Source organism: Heliangelus exortis, chromosome 17, assembly GCF_036169615.1.
Source record: "Heliangelus exortis chromosome 17, bHelExo1.hap1, whole genome shotgun sequence".
In the NCBI taxonomy this organism is placed as follows: domain Eukaryota; kingdom Metazoa; phylum Chordata; class Aves; order Apodiformes; family Trochilidae; genus Heliangelus; species Heliangelus exortis.
The window spans coordinates 4,193,306-4,218,253 of NC_092438.1; the positions used below are offsets into that span (position 1 = coordinate 4,193,306).

At 40.8% G+C, this 24,948-nt stretch overlaps 2 protein-coding genes across 7 annotated transcripts in view; one reads left to right on the top strand and one right to left on the bottom strand.

Annotated features, from left to right (window-relative positions):
* Positions 1-19,632, bottom strand: part of CPPED1 (calcineurin like phosphoesterase domain containing 1) — a 54,491-nt gene extending 34,859 nt beyond the window's left edge. The window contains exons 1-3 of one of the 5 annotated variants that reach the window (XM_071760700.1): positions 19,540-19,632; positions 17,480-17,572; positions 1,717-1,852 (exon numbers count right to left, since the gene is read on the bottom strand). Coding sequence is in view for 3 of the 5 variants with exons in the window: in XM_071760703.1 (XP_071616804.1) it covers positions 1,307-1,373 (67 nt within the window). In the remaining 2 variants the exon portion in view is untranslated. Of the gene's footprint in view, positions 1-1,306; positions 1,556-1,716; positions 1,853-17,479; positions 17,573-19,539 lie in introns of those variants that run through there. The other 4 variants (XM_071760701.1, XM_071760703.1, XM_071760699.1 and 1 more) reach the window with 4 other exon arrangements.
* A 127-nt stretch (positions 19,633-19,759) lies between these two features.
* SHISA9 (shisa family member 9) overlaps positions 19,760-24,948 on the top strand; it is a 164,377-nt gene continuing 159,188 nt past the window's right edge. Inside the window, exons 1-2 of one of the 2 annotated variants that reach the window (XM_071760697.1) lie at positions 19,760-20,311; positions 20,740-21,339. In XM_071760697.1, the coding sequence (XP_071616798.1) occupies positions 20,816-21,339 (524 nt within the window). In that variant the 5' untranslated portion in view covers positions 19,760-20,311; positions 20,740-20,815. Of the gene's footprint in view, positions 21,340-24,948 lie in introns of both variants that reach the window. The other variant, XM_071760696.1, reaches the window with a different exon arrangement.

The following is a 24,948-nucleotide window of genomic DNA, read 5'->3' on the forward strand; positions in this document are numbered from 1 at the left end:
TCACTATACAGTTGATATGATGGCTTGTCCGCCATCTGTCCCCTCAAATGTTTGGCATTCTGTGCCAAACCAATCACACCATCTGTAATTAATAGGTTGCCAGAATGACTGCACACATATACTTAACATGCTTAGAGAATTGGTGATTTTTCTTTATTTGGCAACAAGCAAAGCCAAATATTTCCAATGACATGCAAGAAAATACCACAAAATTGCAGGGCTTTGAATAGCCTTGCCCACCTCACCAAACCAATACAATTCATAATTAATAAACAAATACAAAGGGAATAAAATAATGTGTAGCAATATGAAAAGATTTCTTAACACAGAGCTAGTTCTGCACCTGAAAAACCAAGGCACACTGCAGAACCTCCACCCTTAGAAGAATTTATGAACAGGGGAGATACACAAAGATGCTCAACAAACTTCCCCATTCCAGCCACAAGACAAGAACCAGCAGTCAGCAACTGGCTGCCATCTTTAGCTTGTCAGTGGCCTCATTCACCTGAGAAGAAGTAAGTCTGCAAGTGAGCCTTCTATGGAGCTGACTTCTACTCCTGCATTACCAGCCGAGGGGTTAAACAGTGGTGTCTTTGCACACCCTGGAACTAATTGCTGACCTGCACTCTGAGAGGCTAAAGCACCCTGAAGAAACTGGGATCCTATGCAGGTTACATCTGTTATGGCACACCTGCCTTTCATTTAAGTAACACAATGAACTGCCTGTAACCTGGTAACCTGTGAAGTCACCTCTGTAGGTACAAAGACGGTAGCATGGCGCCGGCATCAACAGTTTTACAAGCTACAAAGATCAGGTTTGGCAACCCTGACACGCATTTTAACCGAATCTGGACTTGTACACTGAGGGCATCTTCACCACGGAGGCCTGAGACACCCGCACAGCAGATGGGCAACAAGCAGGACAGGGGGGCAGAGGCTTGAACGCGCCTCTGGTCTCCTAACGTGATGGGAAACTTCCCAGGCTTCAGACGCGGCCCAGCACAGCGGCGGGGGCAGCGAGCCACGGCTCCGCGCTCGGCCCAGCACGGCCGCCTGGCACCGGCACGGGCAGGGGCTGCCTAACGGGGGCTTCCTGGCGCTGGGACACGGCCCAGAGCCCTGCCCCGGCCTCTCCGAGCGCCGTCCCTCCGCCTCACGTTCCCCGGGCACCAAGCGCTCCTCCCGCTGCCGCCGGGAAGGCCCCGGGCCGCCCCTCCCGCCCGGCTGCGCGTTGGGGAAGGGAGTCCGCCGGCACCCGCAGCCCTATGCCGAGGTTCCGCTTGACACGATCCCCGCAGCGCGTTACCTCGGCGGAAGGCGGTCAGAGTCCTGCCCCGGGCTCTCAGGAACGCGTCCCCCTGCGCCGCCGCCATCGCTCCCTCCCGCCGTGCGGCCGCCACGGGAACCGCCGCTGGCCCCGGGCCGGCGAGGGGGCGGAACCGCCTCCGCCGGGGGCGGTGCCTGGAGCGCGGGCGGGAGAGGCTCCGCCGGAGACCCGGCAGGGAGCGGGCTGGAGAGTGCCCTGGAACAGGGGCGGGAGCGGGGCCCCGGGAGGGGTGGGGGTGCTGGGGGTCTCCCGGGAGCCGCTGTGACGGAGCCGGCCCGCGGGGTCTGCCAGGGCCAGGCACTGGCACCTACCGCAAAAGTGCTCTGGCTGTTAAATGAATGATAATTGGCAAAGTAACAGATTTCCTTCATTTTCAACTTTTTCCTAACCTGAGAGCTGAAGTAAATTGATGCTGTCTAAAAGCACGGGCACTTGTCCTCTCTACCTCGAAGGATTGTTCTTCAGGTGTCATTTCCTCTTGGGGCTGATTTGCACTCACAAAGGCAGACATCACTACCAACCTCTCTGAAAAAAAAACCAGAAAAGTTAAATGAGAAAGTGAAGACACAGCATCTGCCTGCCCTCACCCAGCCCAGCCACCTCTGGCCCATGTGCCCCATGGCTGCTGCCCACCTGGCTTCCATTTTTCTCAGCGCCAGGCTACACAGCCAGGAGATAATGGAAACATATGGGCAATTTTGCAAAACAATGTTTTCTTAACCTTGTTTGACCTAGCAAGAGAGAAATTATAATATCGTTGTGATTTTTTTATCATACAGCCAGGACGCCGTTATTCTGCACCTCAGGATGTGCTGAGTTCTGAGTGCCTCTTAAGTCACCTTGTGAAACCTTTAGTGAAGCACTAAGTAGCATCCCTGTCATCAGCTAAAATGCACTCCAATGGCTGGATTGTTTTCTCCATCAAAAGTATGTGAACTTGAGATCAGCACACTGAACTACTTTTGTCTCAACCTGCATGTGTTGCTAAAGGCAACCATTCTTCTTAAAAGACTGAATCAGACCTGGGCGAGATGTGGATTCTAAGATCTTCTAGATTTATCTAAATCTCTGCAACTTAACAGCTCTTTTCCGTATCATGTGTAGGGGGCTCTCTTCTACAAAATTCTGCTGTCAGTACTATCTGTGATCTCTTTGCAGGATAGGTCATCAAACAGCCTCAAAGTTGGTCAGCTCTTCCCAGGTGATAACTATGGTGAGGATTCAGCATGCCTGTATTGCCCACTCTGCACATGGAGTCCTCTTATGTTACATCAGCCTGAAGATTGTTTACTGTAAGGAGGATGCAACATGAAATTTCCATTTTTAATTTAAACATATTTTCTTCTGATTTTGCAGCCTGAGTACAGAAGTGTTTTCATCTGCAGAAATAAAGGAACATTTGCATATAAATGTGTGAACTGAGGATGGGGAATATGTGTGCAGAAGGGGGATTTCTACTCTCTCCTGCTTCCTCCACTCTGCCAGCTTTTGAAGTAATGCATTTTTGAAGCCAAGATCATGGACCAAATGCTATATAGCTACACTCATTTTACTATGACTAAATCGTTTCAAGTTACTACTGATATATGTTAGTTTAATTATAGATTTTCATGGACTTATTCCACATGAGGCCTAGATAAAGCAGCAGAATTTTGTCATAGGACTTGATTTGTTATACAAAGTATCATGAATATAATGACACTGAATAAATAATTCACAGTATCACATGTCTGGTCTTATTCATGGAGTGTAAATTGAGAATAATTTTACTAATTTTAAGGAACTACTGTAAGCCTACAGAGGAGAATATACCATTATGGAAAAGCACGTAGTTTATTGAAAATAGAATAGATAAGAAGTGAGAATTTGAGGCACTGAAAAGTAAATGCTTATATAAGGTTCAGCTAAGTAATGACTGTGAAGAGAATAATGAAGATATGTGGAGTCCAGATCTTCTAAGACTTATTCTTATTCTAGTACTCATTAGATCATGCTGCCAATCTTCTACAATTCTGAACAGCTTGGAAGTTCTGAAAAATCCAGTAGCAGACACTCTATTTCTTACTGCAATTTGAAGTTTGATTGTATGTACTGCAAGGGACCTAGATAGAGTGGTAATAAAACAACTATGTAATTCTAAAATTTACTATCTCTGATGAGCAATTAATACAAAGAGCGAAACAGTCAAAACAGTGGTTGAAAGAGGGAATCCTCTCTCTGTTCTCAGCAAATTACATGAAGATAACAAATTGCAAAAATGGAAGAAAACAAAAGGTGCAAAGGAGGTATCAGACTGATCTAAACATTGGAATTAAAAATTAAAAAGCACAGACAGATAAGTAGATTTTAAACTAAACCATTCTAATCTAGAATGACTATCTGGAATTCAGGGAATCCAATGAAGGTTGGAGATGTAGACAAAACACACAGGATTATCAACATCTCTTTCCAGTGCATGCAGATATATATGAGTACTTGAGGAATAAGTAAGAGAAAATAATGGGAATTAATAAAACCTGATGATAAAAAATGATTACATAATTGTATTTTTTTAGAGAAAAAATGGATTTACACTCACTGAAAATAAATAATGTATCAAATCTGTTTTCTATTAATCTCTTCTACTAGCTTCCATAAATCTTATAGCAGGACAGCATTCCTAGTAGCTGTAACATTTTGGAAGGTTTTGAATATGACACCCGTGCTATTCTCCCCAGAGCATCTAATGGATAAAAATTAGTAAGTTTTGAAAACTTACTGCAGTACCTCATAATACCCCACTTCATCTTCAACCCCCAATTCCTTTGGTGAGAGTAAGACCAATGGCAGTATAAATGACTATGCCAGTATAAATAAATTGAGCAATCGGAGTCTAAAACTTTACAGAATATGATAAAACTTAATGTCTGCTTCTTTGACCGTCTCTACAACCTAAGTGAATTGCTACACTAAGGAGTGCTTATCACTTTTAATAAAGGGTCCCATTAATATTTTTGCCTTCATACCAACTGGCTTCCCATTTTCCAAGGCACCACAAAACAATATAAAAAATATTATAAAATGGTTTTGCACAAAGCAACTTAAGACTGGATGGCCAGGACCAATATTTTGTTGCTAGGAAGGGAGCAATGATGACATTGATTATTTCCACAGTTAAAAATCCACAATGTAATTGATTTTTCTCTGACTCATTTAGTGTGGGCAGGCTCCATTTGTTCAAGAATCCCATAATATATTCCTTGAATCACTGTAACTATGAGAGATATAAAAGTTGTAATAAGATAAACACACTGCTTAACTCAATTTGTTTTGCACACTGAATTCCCACTTCTGATACAGATACAGGTTCTACCTAGACCTACTGGTCTTTTTTGTAAGATGTCTTGTTCAGTTTGTGTGCAGCCAAATATTCAGGAGTTCTACTTTATTCAGGGTGCCTCTGATTTTGGATTTCCCTATCTTTAGATTTCATTTTCAGGTGCACGGAATATTTGCATCTTTCACTGAGTAACAGACCCAGGCTGCCAGAACAGTCAAAAGTCACAACAAGTAATGGTTCCAACAAATGGGGGAGATAGACTAGAAGTAATGCTTTGATGTGGTGCCAATTTTTGACACACTTGGTTTCTACTCCTGAAAAGCCATGGAAGTTTGGGTCATGAGTTTGTACTGAAACTGCTAGACATAGAAAAAAATACATAGGAGTCCAGCTGAGCTAGAGCTAGGTGAAAACAAGTATCTGCTTCCAAAATCACACTGAGAATTTGCAACTGTCACCTCATCCTGACCTATCAAAGAACTTTCTGACTTAATTGTTCTCTGCTAGGTTCTGTGTAGCTGCATACCCAGAATTACTCCAGTCAGAATGGGACTGCATTTACCTGTTATCTAAGATCTGTGATTCCTGCTGCTCATCAAGACTTGTCTGGCCACAAATGGAAGGGAATTAGACATATAACTAGATTTAAATGAACTATTTCATATATATAAATCTAGCAATCTGGCAGAAGAAGCAGTATTTAGTTTATACATCTGTATGAATGACTCTCAGATTCCTCTCTCCTTCTTTGCTGATAAATGATATTTTGTTAGAAAAACTAAAACCCCAGATGATCATCAACTACAGTTACTATTTCTGCCAAAATATCAAAGCAGCAGTAATGTTTCAAGTATTAAAATTCAATAAACAATCAGAGTACTTCGGTGTTTTTTCAACTAGGCACAAAAGAAGGATATTCTTGTTTTACATTGCTAACTCAAAATGCACTGCAAATGTATTGGGCAAATCCCTTTGTTTCCTTGCTAATAGCAGAAGACTGGAAAAATGAATTTTTGCATTGCAGGTGACATGCAAAGAATTTGGGGTTTTTGAAATAAAAATGATACTTCCTTTTTCTTCCTTTCTGGATTAAAGAACATTCCTAGTCTGTCAAAAGAAGGGAATATTTTTTGGTCATTTCAATTTTAACAGGCAGGTTCTTTGCAGCTCATTTGTTTACCAAATATATTTTTGAGAAGCACATATACATCAGCATTCTGAGAGGGTGTAACAAACTGGACATAAAGAAACTATGACATCAGATTACTCTGTGAAAAAATTAGTCTTAGTAATTACAAAAAAAACCCCCAACCAACTGTGAAAGTGGAACTACTGTTGTACAACTTTGCAAAGCTGTAGCTTCTGCTACAGAATGAGGTTTGTCATTACAGAACTGTCCTCTGTGTAAGTGGAAACATCAATCAGGGCAGTAAGCCCTCTTTTGGATTTGCCTTCACAGGTCCCAGACTACCACTACTCTTCCCTCAAAATACAGCCTTACCAAATTATTGCATCTGCAGTTAAGAGAATCTTTGCTGCCTTAGAGAATTCTTTATGTCCCTGAAAAGCTTCATAGAATTCTACATGTTAATATTCACTCCTGTTGTGTGCCAGCTTTTGCATGTAAAATAAATCTTAAAACTAAATTTGCTGTCTGTAATGTCCCAAATACAGCAATCACTGAACTTCCCGAGATAGGATGACTCTGAAGGATGCATCTATTTTGCCACAGAATTCTATAAAACAAATTGTTTTTCAGTAATTAAAGCTGGAGATGAACAATGAAGGTACTCTGGGAAAACCACAGATTAATTTAAGCATAAATGACCCATTTAAGTTTTTTTTTTTTCACTCAAGTAATGACTGAAGAAAATGAGTTCAGAGACTGATGAAGGATGCTGAATAGGTAATTATCGCTATTACACACCTCTTAGTTTAATTTGTAGGAAATATGATTTGAAAATTAAATACTACTTAATTTTTTTACGTTTCAGTGGGGACTCTCTTTCAGCTGTGTCTAGCACTTTTGTTTCTCAGAATTTCAAGGACCTTTCCTTTTCCATTAATGATAGTATTAGATAACCAGAAGGATCCATTTTTCAATTTCAATATTATCTCAGCAATAAATTACATTTTCCACTTGTCTCAAGTTCCTAATCCAAGGATCTGTAGGTGTTTTACAGGCCTTGGACACAGGTAGAGGCACACAGAGGCTGATTTATGAGTGAAGACATAAAATGTACCACAAAGCTTCTACCTTCAAAATTAATAATAGATGAGGATAAGACTGCATGCCTGCCCTACAAGGCAAAAGGAATCTACCTGTTTTGTAGCAGCCCTTTAGTTCAACTACTCTTCTCCTTCACTGTGTTTGGGATTATTTTTTTTCAGATTTCTTCCAGTGGTACTTATTCATAACAACATAGTCAGTGACAGCAAATACTGTGTGTATTCCCATAGTGGTGGTGGTTTAATTTTTTAATCCTCATTTTCCAAGTCACTGTTACCAAACAGAGCCCAGTGTCTGAATATAAAAAAGCAGACATTAATTGATTATATCAAAGCAGCTTTCCCATTCTTTGAATTTCTTCTATTTTTAAAACAACGGAGAACTGAAGTTGTATTGGTGGAAATAGTGCTTTGTTTAGCAATATATTCCTGTATTTGCTGAAAGACAATCACAATAAAGATATATGTCCCTTGTACAGCAGGCAAAATAAAGAAAATAACTACAGTGCCTCTTGACCAGGTTACTTGGAACCATTTTGATGCTTGCAGACATATGCAGTAAAGAATGTGTAGAAACTGTATGTTCTGTTCAATAGCAGTCTAAGAATGAGAAGAGTGCTAAATTCAATGCTTAGCAAATTTGCTCCATGGAAAATTTACCCAATGACCCTGCAGAATGATCTGCTCTATCCAGTTTTGTTTCAGACATTCTAACTTTAAAATTAGATAAAACTATGCCTGCTACCATGAAGCATAGTCAGGCTTGTTCAGCAAGCATGGTGGAATCATTGGGTGCTATTGCTCAGGAGTCAGGACAATTACATAAAGGCAGCCCAAAGAAGGGGAGAGACCAGAGACCATTAGTCTGTAATAAGCAGAAATGTAATGAACCACATTTAATCATGGCATATTGACAGCAGGGATGGCATCTGAAAACAGACAGTCTGGCTACAAACCTGCAGTCTTGAACTTCTGCAGTGGTCTTACTTTGTAGACTAAACTAGTGGAATGAATGATAAAACAGGAACATCCTAATAATAGTGAAGCACAATTAATGCTTTTGTTGGTCACAGTGGGATGGATTCATCAACGATAACAATTTTTTAAATAATTAACTGTGCTGATTTTTTCATAAAAAAAGCACAACATTCCTGCAGTGTAATTATTACAGTGCAAAACACGTTTGATTTAGGCCAAGGTAAACTTTGTCACTGGGTAGATAAATGCATAGTGTCAGGAAACACTCTCCTCCCCAGGTTCCAAAAATTATGTGCCTAACATTCTCTTGCAGCACACAGTATAATATAAGCTACTATTAATAATATATCTATAGCTGAACATAAGGTATGGAAGGACTGTTTAAAATGTTTAATAATTTAGATGAAGAAATTAGTTGACTGTGCCTTTTTGCAGTTCCACAATATTTCTAAACATTAGAAGAGCTCAGCATGCTAGGAAGAATATAATAAGTGCCTAGGAGGAAATATAAAATTAAGTGGAAAACATAAACTTTCCTAATAACTGAACCTATGGCATATGCATTGTATACTATGGCATATGCACTGTATATGCTGTCATTTGAGTCACGTGCGCAAATAAACCATGATGCATACCTATGTTTTTTGGCTCGTGAATCAAAAGAAAAAAAAAGAAAATATGAGCTTATCATGCCTAGTAGAGTGTAGGATGCTGTTGTTTGTATACTAACAACTCAGCTAAGGCTCTTGCAGTGATGGAAAAATTGCTGACTGGTGTTGGTATTTACCAGTCAACTTTAATATAAAGAAAATATAAATTACTGAATTTTAATCAAATAGTGCATGTGAGTTCACAGTAAGATGGGTGGTTTTGCATTGGTCTCTCGTGCATAAATATTTTAAATGTTATGATCTTGGTATGAATGGAAGAAATCTTTTCAGAAAAAAAGCTACATCACATTCAACTGCTTAAATGCAGTACAAAGTTTTGATTTTTACTGTTGAGGCTTAGACTTTCAAGGAGTGTCTCCTTATTCCCATTTCATGATGAGTTCCATACCTCAAAATATGTCCAGAGAATACAGTGACTTTTTGAGTTGCAGATGCCATAGGAATTATAATACTCCAGTGAAAACCTTGAAAGCCTTGAATGTGAACATGTAATCACTGATTGGAGGGCCAGTGGAGTATATCTAGTGTTGGTGTAGTACTACTCATACTTGTCCTACCACTTCAGTTCTGAAGAGCAAAGCGAAGTCGAAATAATTCATATTTAGGCTTTTCATGACAACTGTGAGATGATATTCTGTTCACCAAAGAATCTCTTCTTTCTGTTTCTGTTGTTCCTCATATTAATCTGAAGTAGCTTCTTCATCTCTTATTTGAGGTTTCTGGTAGTAAACAAAATAAAAATAACACAAAGAAACCAGGACAAGTTCTTCTTTGGTGAGAAGATGGTAGTAGGATGCAGAGCCCAGGTTCTTGAACTGATCAGGAAGAGGCACTTGCTTGCTATCTTCTGTATTTAACCCCCATAGGAGAGCACTGGGTGTGACAGCTCTCTCTGATCAGTACTTCATGTCATGTTTTCCACTCAGTATGCAAACTTTTTAGGTTCATCCTTCTGAGGGATCTAACTCTCCATATGTCGTATAGTGAGAGCTTATGTATCTGAGTCTGCATTGGAGATTCTTCTCCCAAAGATCATCACACTCCTTGGTGGAACAGGCTAATGGGAAAGCAACTATTCTGTTTGTCTCTCTAGAAATCCCCAAAACTCACTTGGCTCAAGAAAAGGTCAAACTTAACTAGAAACAAGGTTGACTTCCAGATTTATTCTCAGGCAAGCTGTAGTCAAAGTTTAAATATTGTTAAATATGCAGTGTAGAGCCATATAAACAGATTCTTTATACAAGTCATTGTATTTTCATTTATCTAGCAAGAAGGAGGAGGAATCTGTGCAGAGAGTCAGCATAAAGACTGCCTAACTTTTGTCTGCCCTAAGCCACCTTTTGGGAATTTTGGGGGGACTGAACTGACTGTATAAGGCTAAATTCCTCTCCCAGTGCAGCTTTTGTAAGCCAGAGATACTAAACTGTAGTAGGGATCCTCCCACTGTGAATTTTAAGGCACTGGGAGATGTGTAGATGGTCAGCTTATGCGCTTGATATGCTACAAGTACTTAAAGAGCATCTCCTGTAAATGAGGATGGAGAAACTTGTCTACAACAGGCTGGGAAGCCTTGATATGAAGAAGCATCCTTTACCCTGCTGCCAGCCATAAATAATGCAATCATATACAGAGTGGTGCTAGAATTTTCACTCTTGCCTTCCAAAGACAGAAGTTCTGGTGTTGCACCCTGTTTTTCCCCTTCAGCTCCTCAGTGGGCAAACAGGCATCCTCTCCCTGAATAAAAATACTGATCAATTTTTTACTAATAACCAGCAGAGAAAACTCGCTTTTAAGGTTTCTGCCAGGTTTGTTTAATTGGACTCACTGGATGACAAAAGCTAGCATAAGGCTTTGCTAGTAGTCTCAAAGCTTTGATTTTCATATTTTAGCACTAACATGTTTTTGGATAAACCCTGGTTAATCAGATTTCTGCAACTCAACCAAATAAACAGTGAAATTCACCTTGGCTGAAAGTAGCTGTGGTCCCATTTAGAACCAGTAGAATTTCAGCTACTAATATTCTCTCATTACTTACTATTTCATCCAGCTTTTGAAGTGTAATTGTTTTGGAAGCATCCAGGTATGGGCTGGTATTCCAGTAGCCAAAATCCATTGGAAATAAATTGCTCTATGAAAACTGCTTTATGCTTAACCGCTAATAGACAGAATACCAGATTTATAAACCCTGGAGTCTGGCATCTGCTTCTCCTGCAACAGCACTTCTTTCCTTACTCCTGAGAATACCTTGCTCTACTTCAGGATCACCACCTTGTCCATATTCACCCAGATTTCGACTTAAAATGATGCTTCCAGCAAAGACACAAGGTGCAATAGGACTCTTGTCCAATGCTGCTGTTAAGAAGTCGGCAATTTAAAATGGCAGTGCTTGCTATTTGAAACTTAGCCTTGCGTAAGTATCTTGAGAAAGGTTTTGTGAATCACTGAGTATGCTGGGATTCTTCACACTTTTTGCTTTCGTGAAGAAAACAGAATTGCGTTTATTTCTGAGTTCTTACATAGCCTAGTCTAGCAAGTATTTATCTCATCTTCTAAATAAAAAAACCCCAAACCCTCATCCTTGTATAAATCCTTGTTCAACAGAAAAAAGTGCAGGGTAGAAGCTAACTTAAATGACTTTCCGTTTGAGTTTCTGAACAATAAATCTCACTTGAACAAATATAATACCATTCTGGATAACTTGCCTAAGATGACTGAGCAGACAGGTAAGTATATAAAATATTTTTTGCCAGGAAAGAGAACTTATTCATTTATTTATCCAGTAGGGCTTTAGTGGAGCTTTTTATCAAGAGGATAACATAACATATGGGTGTAATTTCTGAAAAAATCATGCACCTCTCCTATACAGTCTAGAGTAAATCAAAGCGAAGAGAGCATTTTGCAGTTTCTGCAAGTAAATTCATTAAGATCAACAAGACTCAACAGATTTTTAGGACAAAATCATAAACTTGTTGTGGTGAGCACAATGATGTGTGGGGGAGGAGGGAGAAATGCCAGCTGGACCCATCATCTATCTTGGCAATTATACTACGTTAATCACCATGGTATCAGAACACCTTTACGAGCTCTAAGAGTAATCACAGTTAAGGCTCTCTCATTTCTCCTCTTGTCCTAGGAGGGATGACTTTATTATTCTCATTTTTATTATTGTGGGATAGGTAGGTGAAAAGATGAGATTTTACATTTTATTCTTAAGGAGCTGAAATTTGTATTTGTTCCAATATCACCAGGGAATGAACTCCACAGCTTTATGCCAGCTGCCAAGAAAATTTTATCTGTCCATGGTATAGAGATGATGCTTTTCTTATCCCAGAGAAATGCAACTGTAGTGAAAGGTCACAAAGTCAGCAAGAAGCAGCCTTCATCCTCTTTCACTGTCAGGGCACAGAAAAGTTGCTTAGGATGGATGTAGGCAGGAAGGTAGAAACAGTGAAACAAATGGAATTTTATGTCCTATGAAGAACATCTCGATGAGAATAAACTTATTAAATCTTGTTCCTTAAAGTGGAATCTTCACTCTATTGAAGTTAGTGGTAATATTCCTGTTGACACTAATGAGTCATGACTTTGTCCTCTGCATACAGCTGTCAGTAAGTAATTAATGGTAACAAACAGACCTTATACTGAACAAATCCTTTGCAATGAGATGAAAAGACTGAAAACTAGACCAACGTTCAGGCTTTGCATGGAGGATCTAGTTCTGATATTGCTATGCAAGTGTTTTTTTAATTTGAGCTAAATATTATGACAGAAACAAGTGAGATAATTGGATATTATGAGATATCTGCTCTTTTATGGTCATTTTATGTGTCAAAATACTTGCATTGTTTATTTAGTTAAGCAATCCTATTGTTCAACCGTATAAATTATCTGTTTCTTCATCATATTATCAACGCTCACTTCAACTGTTCTAGATTGTGTAGAAATACATGCATTTCCCTTTTTAATTTTGTTATTTTTTCTTTTGAAAGAAAAAAAATCACTGTATCCACAGGGAGAGTTTGTTAAACTGGAAAATCATATTTAAGACTTCAAGGGATATATAAATTGCAAAACTGACTTTAAAGAGGCCAGCTTTCTGTCAGGTGTGTGGGAGTGAATGTGAGATTGTTTTCTCCACACACCCAAGAAAATTGTGAGTTTTCCTTTTACCAAGTATTCAGTTACAAGTGGCTCCTGCTCCTGTGCTTGCTCTCTCTCTGTATATGTATATAATTTCTATATTATACAGAAGTATTAATTTTGCAGCTTTGCATTTTATTCCAATGTTATTTGCCTGTATAAATATACAGATCAAATAATCCATTCTGAAAACTGTACTCTCAGGTTCCAGCATTTTGCATTAAAAATGTGTTTACTCTTTTTGTACTCTACAATAATCTCCTATATGTGTGGTAGGGACCAGTTATCTCAAATATGTTATTAAATTTAGATTATACGTAGCAGGTTAGAGATAATCTGCTGATCTAAGTAAATACTACAGAAAAAAAGATACCACTAGAATCTGCTGTCAGCATCTTCTTGCACCAATTCTCAAGACTCCCTAATGTGCATGTCACATTACAGTTAAAGTCCTTTTACTTGTCCTAGTATTTACACAGCTGTGAAATCACTGCACCTTTGCAATGATAAAAAAACTCTAGGCAAATATATGTTACAAAACCACTAGGGTTTTATTAGAAAAGTATTTTTGAAATAAAAGTATTATTGAAAAATAATACTTATAAGTATTAAATAATAAGTACTTACAATACTTATACAAGTATTATTGAAAATGTTCTGCTACACATTACTTTCTTTAAGGATTTACTTTTCAGTTTACTATTGACATGATGCAAAGAGCAAGAAAACTGGATTGATGCCTTTTCACTCAAGGAGGTATAACAGAAGTCTTAGATGGTCTAGATACATATTCCATATATTTAGGTATAACAGAATTGCAGTGTACTGAGAAACATCAATGATGAGGCCTGTTACCACCATCAGAATGTTTTGTAGAAAGAAATGGCATTTATTTTTCCACTTTGAGATCATCGTGGGTTTTTGACCCATCTGTCAGTATACTTGGTTGATAGATTATTTCTTCCCACTGGCTAACATGCTGGAGGACAGATAAGCAAACCCTTTGGGAGCCAGCTTTAGTACTGCTGCTTACACTGGCTGTCAAGTGGAGTCAAGAAGGGACAGTTGTTGCCATCTGCCTAAAAGCATGTTCTGGAACCTGTATATATATTTGTGCGCATCAACAATTTCCAACATATGTGCCTAAATTTAGTCTCTGAACTCATTATTGGGCTTTCAAGTATGTGACCTGGTTTTCAGAAGTACTGACCACTCAGACAGCTGGTGATTTCAGTGTAAGCTGTGATTATTCAGCATCACTTGAACAAAATCACCCAGTGCAGTTTCCATTTTAAATCACTGGAAAGACAGTTGTTGAATTTAGTAGATACCAAGTTGGCCGGCAGATATTTAACATTTGGCATTCGTATTTCACTCCCTTAGCGAGGAGTTATTTGGTAATACCAAAAATGAATCTGATAGTCACATGAAAACTGCAGAGTCATATAATCAAACAAGTATCACAGACCTTGGACCATATTTACTTTTTCCATCCCCCTTATTTCACCTGCCTAGTGACCTACTGTTTTAAAATCCTGAGTATCTTTTAACAGTTAACATCCTATAAAAATGGAACTGTCACAGACATTTTCTTCTTATAAATCTGAAAGTTCCTACATCTATGTATTACTACTATATGCAAGATACAAAATGCATCAAGCCTCAGATGGGCATGTTGTGACAATGATATGGAGAGACATCATTAAAGCTTATTATCTGGCAAGCAGACTGAAAAGGTCTAATGTTCAGTAAGAATTTTTGATTTTGGTTACCTAACAGTACATTTGGGAAGACATGCAAAATATACAGTGGCTAAAATCTTATGATAGCTAAGTAATACAGCAAATTTACATCTCTTCTGTGAAGAGCAAGCTCTTAACTTCTGAGGTTTACAGCTGACTTTATAGCCCTTGAGGGTTAATAGTGCTAAAACTGACACACCACAGCTGACTCACTAATTTGACTTCTTGTTCTGTCTTCCTCCCATGCATGTTCTAGGCCTGAAGAATGTGTATTCTAGACTGAAACTTGTCTACCTCAGTCTCAGTTACTGAGTTTTCAGAAGTGCTATTGGTTACATCAGATCCACACTTGTCCTAACATATACTAGAGTCAAACATCAGAGGCTCAGAAAATTTTGTCTGCTATGTGTACTCATCTATGTCAAAGAATAGCTTCTCTGTGCTCAGGCACAGTATACAGCCTATTATACTGACTTTAACCTTGCCAATTTTTAGTTCTATTTCAGGTCTGTTTAGAAAAGCTTCCTCTCTGCCTTGAAAAGTTGAACTCATGAGAACAAAGGTGGTTGAGTTTTCAGTTGGTAGGATACAAAAGCAGTTCCTTTTTTCTGTGGTTTTTGTTGTTTTTTTTTTTTTTTTTGTTTTTTTTTTTTTTTTTGATCCTCTAGCCTTTCTTTTTTGTTAACATGACATAAAGATTCTGTTGGCATGAGCTTGCAGTGCTTTGTCAGTTGCAGTAATCCTCAGGCACCTGGCCAGTCAGTCCAGATCTAAATTCCATGGCATTCTAATTTGTAACAAGAAGGAATAGGTCTTGTTCATGGTTACTTGCAATACTGTTACAATTCAAAATGGTAACAATAATATTATTTTTTGGCCAAAGTAATAACTGACTGACAGTTTTCCTTTTTCAGAGTCAGAGGAATAGCTGTGCAACAGGCAAACCCGAGGGCACAACTAATTTTTCAGCTATACTGCTGAAAGGTAATTTAGGCATATTGGCACTTTTTTTCCACTGCTGTATGTGGAGGACATGTGGCAGTATACATGTGTTTGCTCTTGTATATTTGCAAGTACTGTTTGTCTTCCAAATTTATCTGATTTTTTCTGAATTTCCTTTGAATTAAACTGAAGCTACAACAACTCTCAGGACTTCATTAAGTCCACTCAAAGTGTGAGTGCTGTTACTGCCTTCCCCAAACCCATACAATTACTCCAGTTTTGGTTTTATAAGAAAACTGAAGAGAAAAAATATTAGGTGATTAAGGTAATTTCTGCATCATAGAATTGCAGTGAATTCCTCCACAGTAAGCCATGAGAACTAGGATCTCACACTTTTTAATTCATGAAGCACTTCCTGGATCATTAAGATGTTCTGAGGGTGATCCCTTTGCTATGCTTAAAGTGTATTCTTTTCAGACTTGATGACAGTAACTAAAAAATGCTCAATGTTTGTAAGATATTCTAGTTAAAGTTGCTATGAAGTAACAAAATTATAAGAACAAGCTCATTCTTTTCCAGTCCATATGTGCATCTTTTTTTAATGGAAAGAGAAAGGTTACTTTAAAAAGATGTGTGCTCAATAACTATAAAAGGAAAATATATTTAGTGTCAACACACTGCAGGCTGGGATTTCACACATTGCTGCACTAATATGATACTAATCATTGCAGTTATTACGTAAAAGAACAAAGACTCCTGAAGTGTTGGCTGTGTAACTGAAAGAAAGGTCTGGAGCCAATTGTATTTTAACCATCCAGGAAGCCCAATACCAACGGGAAAGCATAATCCTCATAGAGGAGTGACAAAACTTCAGAGAAGCAGATGGGGCTGTCTGATGTGTGCTGATTCAAGAATGTAGAGGTGTTAAAAGCAAACTTCTATGTCGTCTCATTCGGGGTTGTTTACGATATTTGTAAATCATGGCACTGTTTTCAGTATCTATAAACTTTGGGTTGCTTGTAGCCTCCTTGCTAGACACATTTTGTTTCTTCAGCTCAAGATTGCTTTTCATGTCTCATGTCTGATGTGTGATTGCTCCACATCAGACATCTTCTACCATTTAACTGCACTTTTAAAGACTAGATATTGCAAACATGCTGCCAGTTGGCCTGCTGTAGTAGAATCATCACTGCTTTTGTTTTCCAGCTGCATACATTTTGTATCTATATATGCAAACATCTCATCACTGTATGAAATAACTATCATGGAAGCAGACACTGACTGCTTCATTCCAGTTTCCATGTGGTATTTCTTATCACTAAATATCTTTCTCATCAATACAATCTGAGATGAGGACTTTACAGGTTCTGGTTTTGACAGATTTTCACAGTTCTGGAATGTGTGCTAATAATAATAATTGAGCTATATGGCATTTTCCAGGAATTACTGACTGGCTAGACAGCTCCATTGACTCAGTGCTCTGCAAAGGACTATGGTCTGTAGCAGGTAGTAATTCTCTGATGCATCAATGTTGTTATTATTAATAAAAATGAAATACAGGATCTGGAACATGATTATTGCAATTGGTCTCTAGGTTCTAATTGCTCTGTATTCTACAAATTCATCACCACCTCAATTCAGGTTAATTCATGAACTTTCTTTTCTAACTTTATTTTTTTTAATTCTCTTATTTACATAAAACCCTGCAAGAATCAGTTCTAAGAATATATACAATTAAACACTGAATTGAACATGCATAATGCACACATCCATATATAGAATAAGAATGTGTGTTTATGTAAATTCCACTGTCTATACATTGCTGCAAGATCTACCAGGAAAAAAAAGACTATTTTCTAGCTTAAAGTTTAGCAACAAACATTGCCATTGATCCACATGTGGAAGCCTGGAAGTCCCAGTGAGAACCACTAAGAGAAATTATAAGAAAATATAATAAGAACAAAATTTTGTTCAGGGTCTGTGTCTCAAGTATTTCATTCAACTAAATGGATACGTGTTTAAAGACAACTCTGTGGGTTCTATTTGAAACATTTGTCTTCTCAGTTGTTTCAGAGACAAAATACATTCCTTATGGGATAAAACTGGAGAAAAGCAGATAATTATCACTTACCTTAATGTCAGAAAGACAAGTCTTCAAAGTAGAAGGTGAAAAAGTGGTGCTAAAGCAGTAAATCTTCTGTGTTTCTCAAATTGATAAAGACAACTGAAATAAAATAGAAATTTATTGACTTAATTGATAAAAGCTTTATAAAATCATATAATGTCCCAAGATGTTCCTCAGTACTGTGTGTAATACCCATTTCTCTCAACTAGTTTTCTGGTTTCTATTATTACACTTAACAGTTTTATATTTTGATCATGGCAGTGTTCTTACACCTACATTCTACAAAGCCATTAAAGCACACTGCCACAGGTCGAGTAAAAAGGGTTCTTGCTGTAGTCTAGAACAACTCTAGTTCATTATTAGAATTCTGAAACATGCTACAGCTAAATAAAGTTCCTGATAATACGACTAACAGGCACAGAGAGCATAACAACTAATGTAACTTACAATTAATTAGGGTAGCATAACGCATGGGTTCTGAGTTCTGTGGATCTCATCCAAAGTCTTATGGTGCCATAGGAAACATTTTTTTTCAAGGAGTTTTAATTGCACTTCTATTTTTCCCCAGCTCCAGGATCTCACTCACATGCCACTTAAGGTCAGATTCTGATTGCAAAGACCTGAATTCCACAAACCTTAGATTCTAGCCTAAATTCTTTGGGGCTTTTTGCTATAGGGGAATTCTTAAGGAAAATGCCAGGAACTCAGTGAAGCAAGAAATTCGCACTATCGTTAGCCAGGATTAAGTATAGCCAGATAGCCCATAGAATAAATAATTTTTGATGCTATTATTTCTGCACATATGTAGCACTGATCACAGAAATATTTAAGCAGATTTTTAGCAGTCACATCAACAGGGAAACTTGCATAATCTTAAGTGCCTGACAGGACTGAACCTTAAATAATAAGTATGAAACAGTTTCCTTTTGTGCAGCATTTTCAGCACAAACTGCATCACAAAGTGTTAAATAATAAATAATAGCAGAGAGAAGTAGACACAAGGGAGGAATGATATGATTTCAGATGAGACTTGAAAGGGGATGTTGATGAGGTGGAGGATTTAAGAATTAAATATTAAAACAAAAAAGACGGTTTTGGGCTGGGATTGATTGTTTTTCTTTGCTGAGAAATAAAGGGGCTTTCTAACCTACCTTCTGGACAAGGATGCAAGGCTTACTGTCACACTGTTCAGTGGAATCATCACTGTACTTAGTCTATTTTTACGAGGAGGTAAAGGAACGCAATTAGCTAACTACAGCCCTCTCCGATTCCAGACATCTGCTTTGTCCTCTGCCTCACCTTTCTGATTATTTATCGCTTAACATGTCCACAACAGAGTCGGCCCAAGTTCCTGAGTGAGGCAGCAGTACCACCCCCTCACAAGAGCTGGTGGGAGAGGACCGAAGGGGCCATTGCCCCAGCACACCAACCCCTCTCCCCCAGAGACAGGAGCAGCCTGCCAGGCCGCAATGAGGCCATCACGGACATGGCCCTGAGGAAACGGCGGCTGCTTTGAGCACCAGCCCACACTGTTCAATCGCACCATCACGGGCTTATTTCCTACATTTGGTGGCAGCATAGTATTCAGGATAGTATTATTGCTACTTGCGCAGGTTACTTGCAAACCAAAAGACGGAGGTGAGGGAGTTAAATAGCAGGGATGAGGAGTGAATCACTAAAAAGTCTTTCCTAGAGTCAGTTCTCTGTTTGGGGGAAGTTATTTCGATTCTGTGTCTCGCAAACAACCCGCCGCCTCACTGGCCTCTGAATCCAGCCTGACTGACATTATAATAAGATTTTAAATAAATGATGTGCGGGGCCAGCTCATGCTTAGCAGACATAGGCATAGACCCACTCTGAAGCATGCAGTACAAGTAACACCTTACCTGTGTGGAGCGCGCCAGGCAGAAGGCAGCGCCCGCTCACGCCCATGTTTTAGCGGAGGTGCGGCCCGATGGACACCGCTCGGCCAGGAGGACCGGCCTCCGCCTCACAGGTGAGTGACTCTCCGGAGAGCACTGGCCTGCCACGAGAGCCGTCATTGGGAGAAGGAGCGCTCCACTTACCGGGAGAGCCGCTCTCCGCTTCCCTCCCTCGGGGCTCCCCAGAGGCGGCCACCTCGCCCGGACCCGCGGGGTGCCTTGCATGGGGCTGGGGTCGCTCCCGGGCCCTCTGCCCCCCCCGTCCTGGCCGGCGCGCGCGTTGGCCGTTACTCCCCTCAGCGCGGCGCGCGCGTTGACCGTTATTCCCCTCAGCGCGGCGCGCGCGTTGACCGTTATTCCCCTCAGCGCGGCGCGCGCGAGGCTGGGGGAGACAGAGAGAGAGGAGGCGCTCCCGCGCTTTTGGAGACGCGGAGACGCACCTGTGGGGAGCGGCCGCCGGGGCGGGACGGCTCTTATGTAAGAGGGGGGCCGGCCTCACAGGGGACTGAGGGGGGACCCGGGTCCGCGGGAGGACTGGAAGCCCCACAGAGGAGCTCGGAAGGGAGGCCGGCGGTCCCTCAGAAGGGGAAGAGGGGGGGTCCGCAGAGGGGTGCCGGCGGGGCGGCAGGCTGCCGAGGGGTCCCGGGTGTCTGGCGTGCAACCCCCCGCGGGTGCCTCGGTGGCCGGGCTGGGCTCGCCGGGTCGCCTCGTCCCGGTCTCACCCGCCCGCCAAGGTGGATTTCCCCTGAGGCGGCAGCCCTCCCTCGCCGGCGGGATGCCGCCGCGAGTCCGTCCAGCCTTCCGCGCTCTGCCCTGGCAGCCGTCGCCTCGCGCGGACTCGGCGGGTGCCCTGTTTGGCTGAGGGAGTGAGGGAGTTGTGCGAGTGACCGCGCCAGGCTCCGCGGGGGAGCGGAAGGTGGGTGCCCTCCGGCGCCTGCACGCTGGCACCAGGTGGCGCGGGGAGGCTCTTCGCTCGCCCTCTCCTCCTTCTCTCGCTCTCTCTCCATCTCCCCTGCAGCGCCCGCGCCTCAGCCCTCCCGCCTCGAGGTCTCCTCCACGCCCCTCTCGCCAGCCCCTTCTCCCCAGCCCGCCGCGCGGTGCCCCTCACTCCTGCTGCCTCCTCCTCCCCTCGGTCCTCCTCCTCCCGCCCCCACCCCAGCGCACTCCACAAGTGCCGCGCGCTCGCCGCTCCGAAGCGGAGCGGGGCCGCTCCGGGCTGCGGGCACCGCCGGGGGCGGGAGGAGACGGGGGGCCGGGCCGGTCCGCGTGGGGCTGTCCGTGGTGCTGAAGGCGAGCGCGGGCTGAGCGGGCGCCCGGCCCCTGACGGAGCCCCTTTATGTGCAGCTTCTGGCGCAGCGCAGCATCCGGCAGCTCCAGCGGCGGCGGCAGCAGGATCGCTGAGCCGGGGCTGAGAGGCAGAATGGAAGGCTTTATTCGGCTGCTCTTCGGCTACTTGGTGGCGGACCTTCTCACGCTGATGTGTCGGGCTCAGGAGAAAGCTGGACAGCAGCTGGGCAGCTTAGTGGTGCTCTCAGGAGGAAACCACTCCAGCCTTGGGGAACAGCTAGACCCCTCCGAGCCACCTCCCACCCCGGACTTCTGCAGGGGCTATTTTGACGTGATGGGGCAGTGGGACCCCCCCTTTAACTGCAGCTCGGGGGAGTTCATATTCTGCTGCGGCACTTGTGGCTTCAGGTTTTGCTGCAAGTTCAAAAACACAAGGCTGGATCAAAGCACCTGCACAAACTATGAGACACCGTTATGGATGAACACTGGGAAGCCTCCTTCCCGCATAGATGACCCTCTGCACGACCCTACCAGGGATAAAACCAACCTCATTGTCTACATCATCTGTGGGGTTGTGGCAGTCATGGTGCTGGTGGGCATCTTCACCAAACTAGGGCTGGAGAAGGCGCACAGACCTCAGCGGGAGCACATGTCCAGGTAAGACTGAGTGCCAGGCAGCAGAGTTCTCCAGAGTCCCCTCTGCTCGCCCCCCAGTCCCTGTTCCCCCTATCCTTAAAAAGGGAAGAGGAGCCCATGTGTTCCTGCTAAACAACAGCAACTGCCAGGCAGGCTGCATTTCCCTCCAGGGCAACTGAAAGAGACTCAACTTTGGAGAGCAAAGCTCCCTTGAGTCCTTAAGCCTAGGTTATCAAATTCGTTCATACTGAGCAGGACCAGAAATAATTGCAGAATCTGCAGAGACAGTAGACCATTTAAACGTGCTGTATCTGACCCTCTCCCCAACAAGCTCTAGAAAGTGTTCTCAGATATAAAAAAAAAATAATCCTGAAACCAGCAACACTGAATTATAGAAAGCCTGATGAGTTCCCTGTTCCAACTGCTTCAAAGCTTGGAAAATGTTTTTACTTCTCAACAGAAGGATGTAAACAAATGTCATCTCACCCTCCCTCTCCAGCTGCAAAATGGTTTTGGCAGGACCTTCCCTACTCCCCCAGCCCTTGCAAGTGTGTGAGCTATTTGTAAAATTTCTAAGCTGTGAAAATGAGCCAGGGTGGAAAGGAAAAGTGAGACACAAAAAGCAAAAGCTATCGTAGAATTTCTTAACATTTTTTCAACTACTGTTTAGAGGTAAAAAATGGAACATGAAAGTATTGTCTCATCTATATTTTTGTGTGTTATAGTCTGTATCTACAATGTAATGGCTGAGTTATATCAAAGGGAACCTCCCCCACCTAGAGTTAGGCATGTGGTCTACCATCTATTCAAGATACTAGCTGCCTAGTGGTGGATAGCCAGGTGGGCAACTCAGAACAGTGCCCAATGGCTTTAACAACATATTCCAAACCCAGATTGTAAAAGCAGTTCAAAATCAAGGCATATCACGTTTGTCAAGTTTGCAGTCTGTCTGATTCTTTATGCTAATCCCAGGCACATGAAAGTAAAGCAGATGGGGGAAAGGCATTAAAAAAGGCAAACAGTTCCATTAAAGAGTCTAAATAGATTCCATCATATTGGGCAATTTTAGTGATTAAGTACAATTTAAAATATACCTTCTACTGGATGTGCAGTGTGGCAGAAATCTTCCTCTTGCCCTGACTTGTAATGGTGTAGTTCACAATCTCTAAAGCATAAATGAAGAGTCATCCTTTGAAAAGCAGTCCAAGAGATCAACTCAACACCTGGGGCCTTATCTTTTTCCTGAAGTTTCCTGATGACTTTTTGATTTATCCTGAAATGAACACAGAAATCCATAAAAATGCTTCTCAAATGCATCACCATTACACTAGCAATTAATTGCTATTTATAAACTGGCTGATATGGATACACTTTTACTATTGAGGAACAAAGCACATTGCAGAAATTTTTGTCAACATTCTGTGTCACTGATACTTTTGCAAAGATGTTTTTTTGAGCAAAGGTATAATAATTCTTTAGACCTTTGGAATATTCTCAGCTACTTAGAGAGAAAAATAAGACATGGCTCCCTATTTCTTTTTTAAATCTTACACTTAAACTACAGAGGTTGTTTGGAAAAAGCTCTCCCCTGTTTCAGCCTCTTTCCATAGTGTCTTCATGCAGGCAAAAGGGCAGGGCTTTTAACAATTACAAAACCCAAGACAGAGTGAAGATGTAACCATCCCTGCTTATATATTACTTAAATAGGTCCTATCTACTGGTAGAAATATTTGTTATCTAAAGGACAGGTGTGAAGTATTCTGAAAGGATATTCTGTCTTAGTTTATGGAAACAATTGTAGGGGCATGGAAAATCATTTTGAAATCCTTCAGTCATGTATGCACAAAGATTAGGTTTCTGAAGTGATTCTCAGAAAAGGTCGTCTGGTACCTTGATTACTTAACACTGTCTGAGATGTGCTTTTCTTGCCATTAAATGTTCAAATCAGGATTATAAAGAAACTTGGAAAGTCATGATCACATGGAAAAACAGTCACCCACTCACTCAGTACGCATAATAGTCATGTTCTGCAGCCTTATAGCTTTTTTTTTTAAAAAAAAAAAGAAAACAAAAACAAACAACACACTTCTCACACTCCGATTAGAGCTATAGGGTGAGTTTACCACTAACTTGAAAAGGAATTAGATTTGTAAATCTTGTTGGCAATCTAAAAATCTGTCACTGAGTGAAGCATTTGAAGTATCCTTTTGTCTTCAATTGTGTGTTCAGATAAAATATTCCATCCTAGCTTATTTTACACTACTGATGTTTTGAAAAAAAAGGCTGCAATGCTTAAGAAAATAATTTATCTGTTTAAACAGCAAATAGTAACAAAACTTAAAATAATATGTAGCCTATATTCATATTCAACTTCTTTTTTAACACCAAACACTGCAACATAAAGACCAAACAAACTAACAAAATCCCCTGTTCCTTGGTGAACTTTAGTAGTAAGTGGAAGTATAATGCAATGAGAGTATTTGGTAGGTCAAACCAAAGTACTAAGTGTTACTCCATTTTGGCTGGCAGCAAGAAACACATGGATGCTGATTTGTCATCCATTCCTTAGCTAAGATTTTCTCCTTTCCCTTCCCTAGCCAATGGCTACACAAAACATGAATCCTCTTCATTCCTGTGAACAAACTCACCTATGAGACTGATAGTTCTGCTTTTCAGAAAATAAAATATATTAGGTGAGCTGGTCTTTTTTATGAGGACTGATTTTTTTAAAAAAAGTGACCAGAATAAAACTGGTGTAAATGATACATTTCCATTTTTGATTCACTAAAAATATGAGGAGAGACTTCACACATGGGAATAAGAATGGTCACTTATAAATAAGAAGCAAAACTGTGCCACACTTATTAATTTCTTGCATTATTTCATCTTGCAGATAGTGGTTCTGCTGTTGAAGTAAGACTGGTGTTTGTAAGAGTGGTACAATGATAATGAAGGGAACTTCACAGGCTTGGCAAGTGTAGTTTCTATACACTTACCTTTCATTACATTTTGTTTACTGCTATACCAAAAAAACCCCCAAGAACACTCCATTGGTTTCACTGAATTTTCCCGAAATATTTGGCAATGAAAAAGCAATAGGAAAATGTATTAATTTAGTGAAACCAATCCACAGGAAAAAATATCTATTGAGCAATTCTTTTTAGGAAAAAAGGAGTCAAAATCTGTCCTTTTTTAGAGAGCTTGTTGCTTCCTTTTGTTTTGAGAAAAAGGACCAACTCTGGCACTTCTGACATTTTCTTTTTTGTTACATCAATGCTTTTCAGTAAAACACTGTTGGCATGGAACTGCAAATTTGGGAGATGAAAATTGAGAGGGCAGTACAGAATTAACTCTACATGGCATATTTCACTTTAGACATCATATGATGATGTTTTGTTTATGTCATTCTCATTTTAAATTTTTTTTCTTACACTAAAAGGAGAAAAATATTTCCTTCAGCTACAGAGTCCAAGAACTCAGCTGTAACAGTAATATCAAAATTGAGTAACTCTTTACCCTCTTGCTTTCTAAAAGAATACAGGAATAAGATGGTATATATTATCAAATAGGGCAAAGGGAAGAAATGTGGCAGTATTGTTCTTAAAAAGAAAGACAACTGATCTGCCTCCT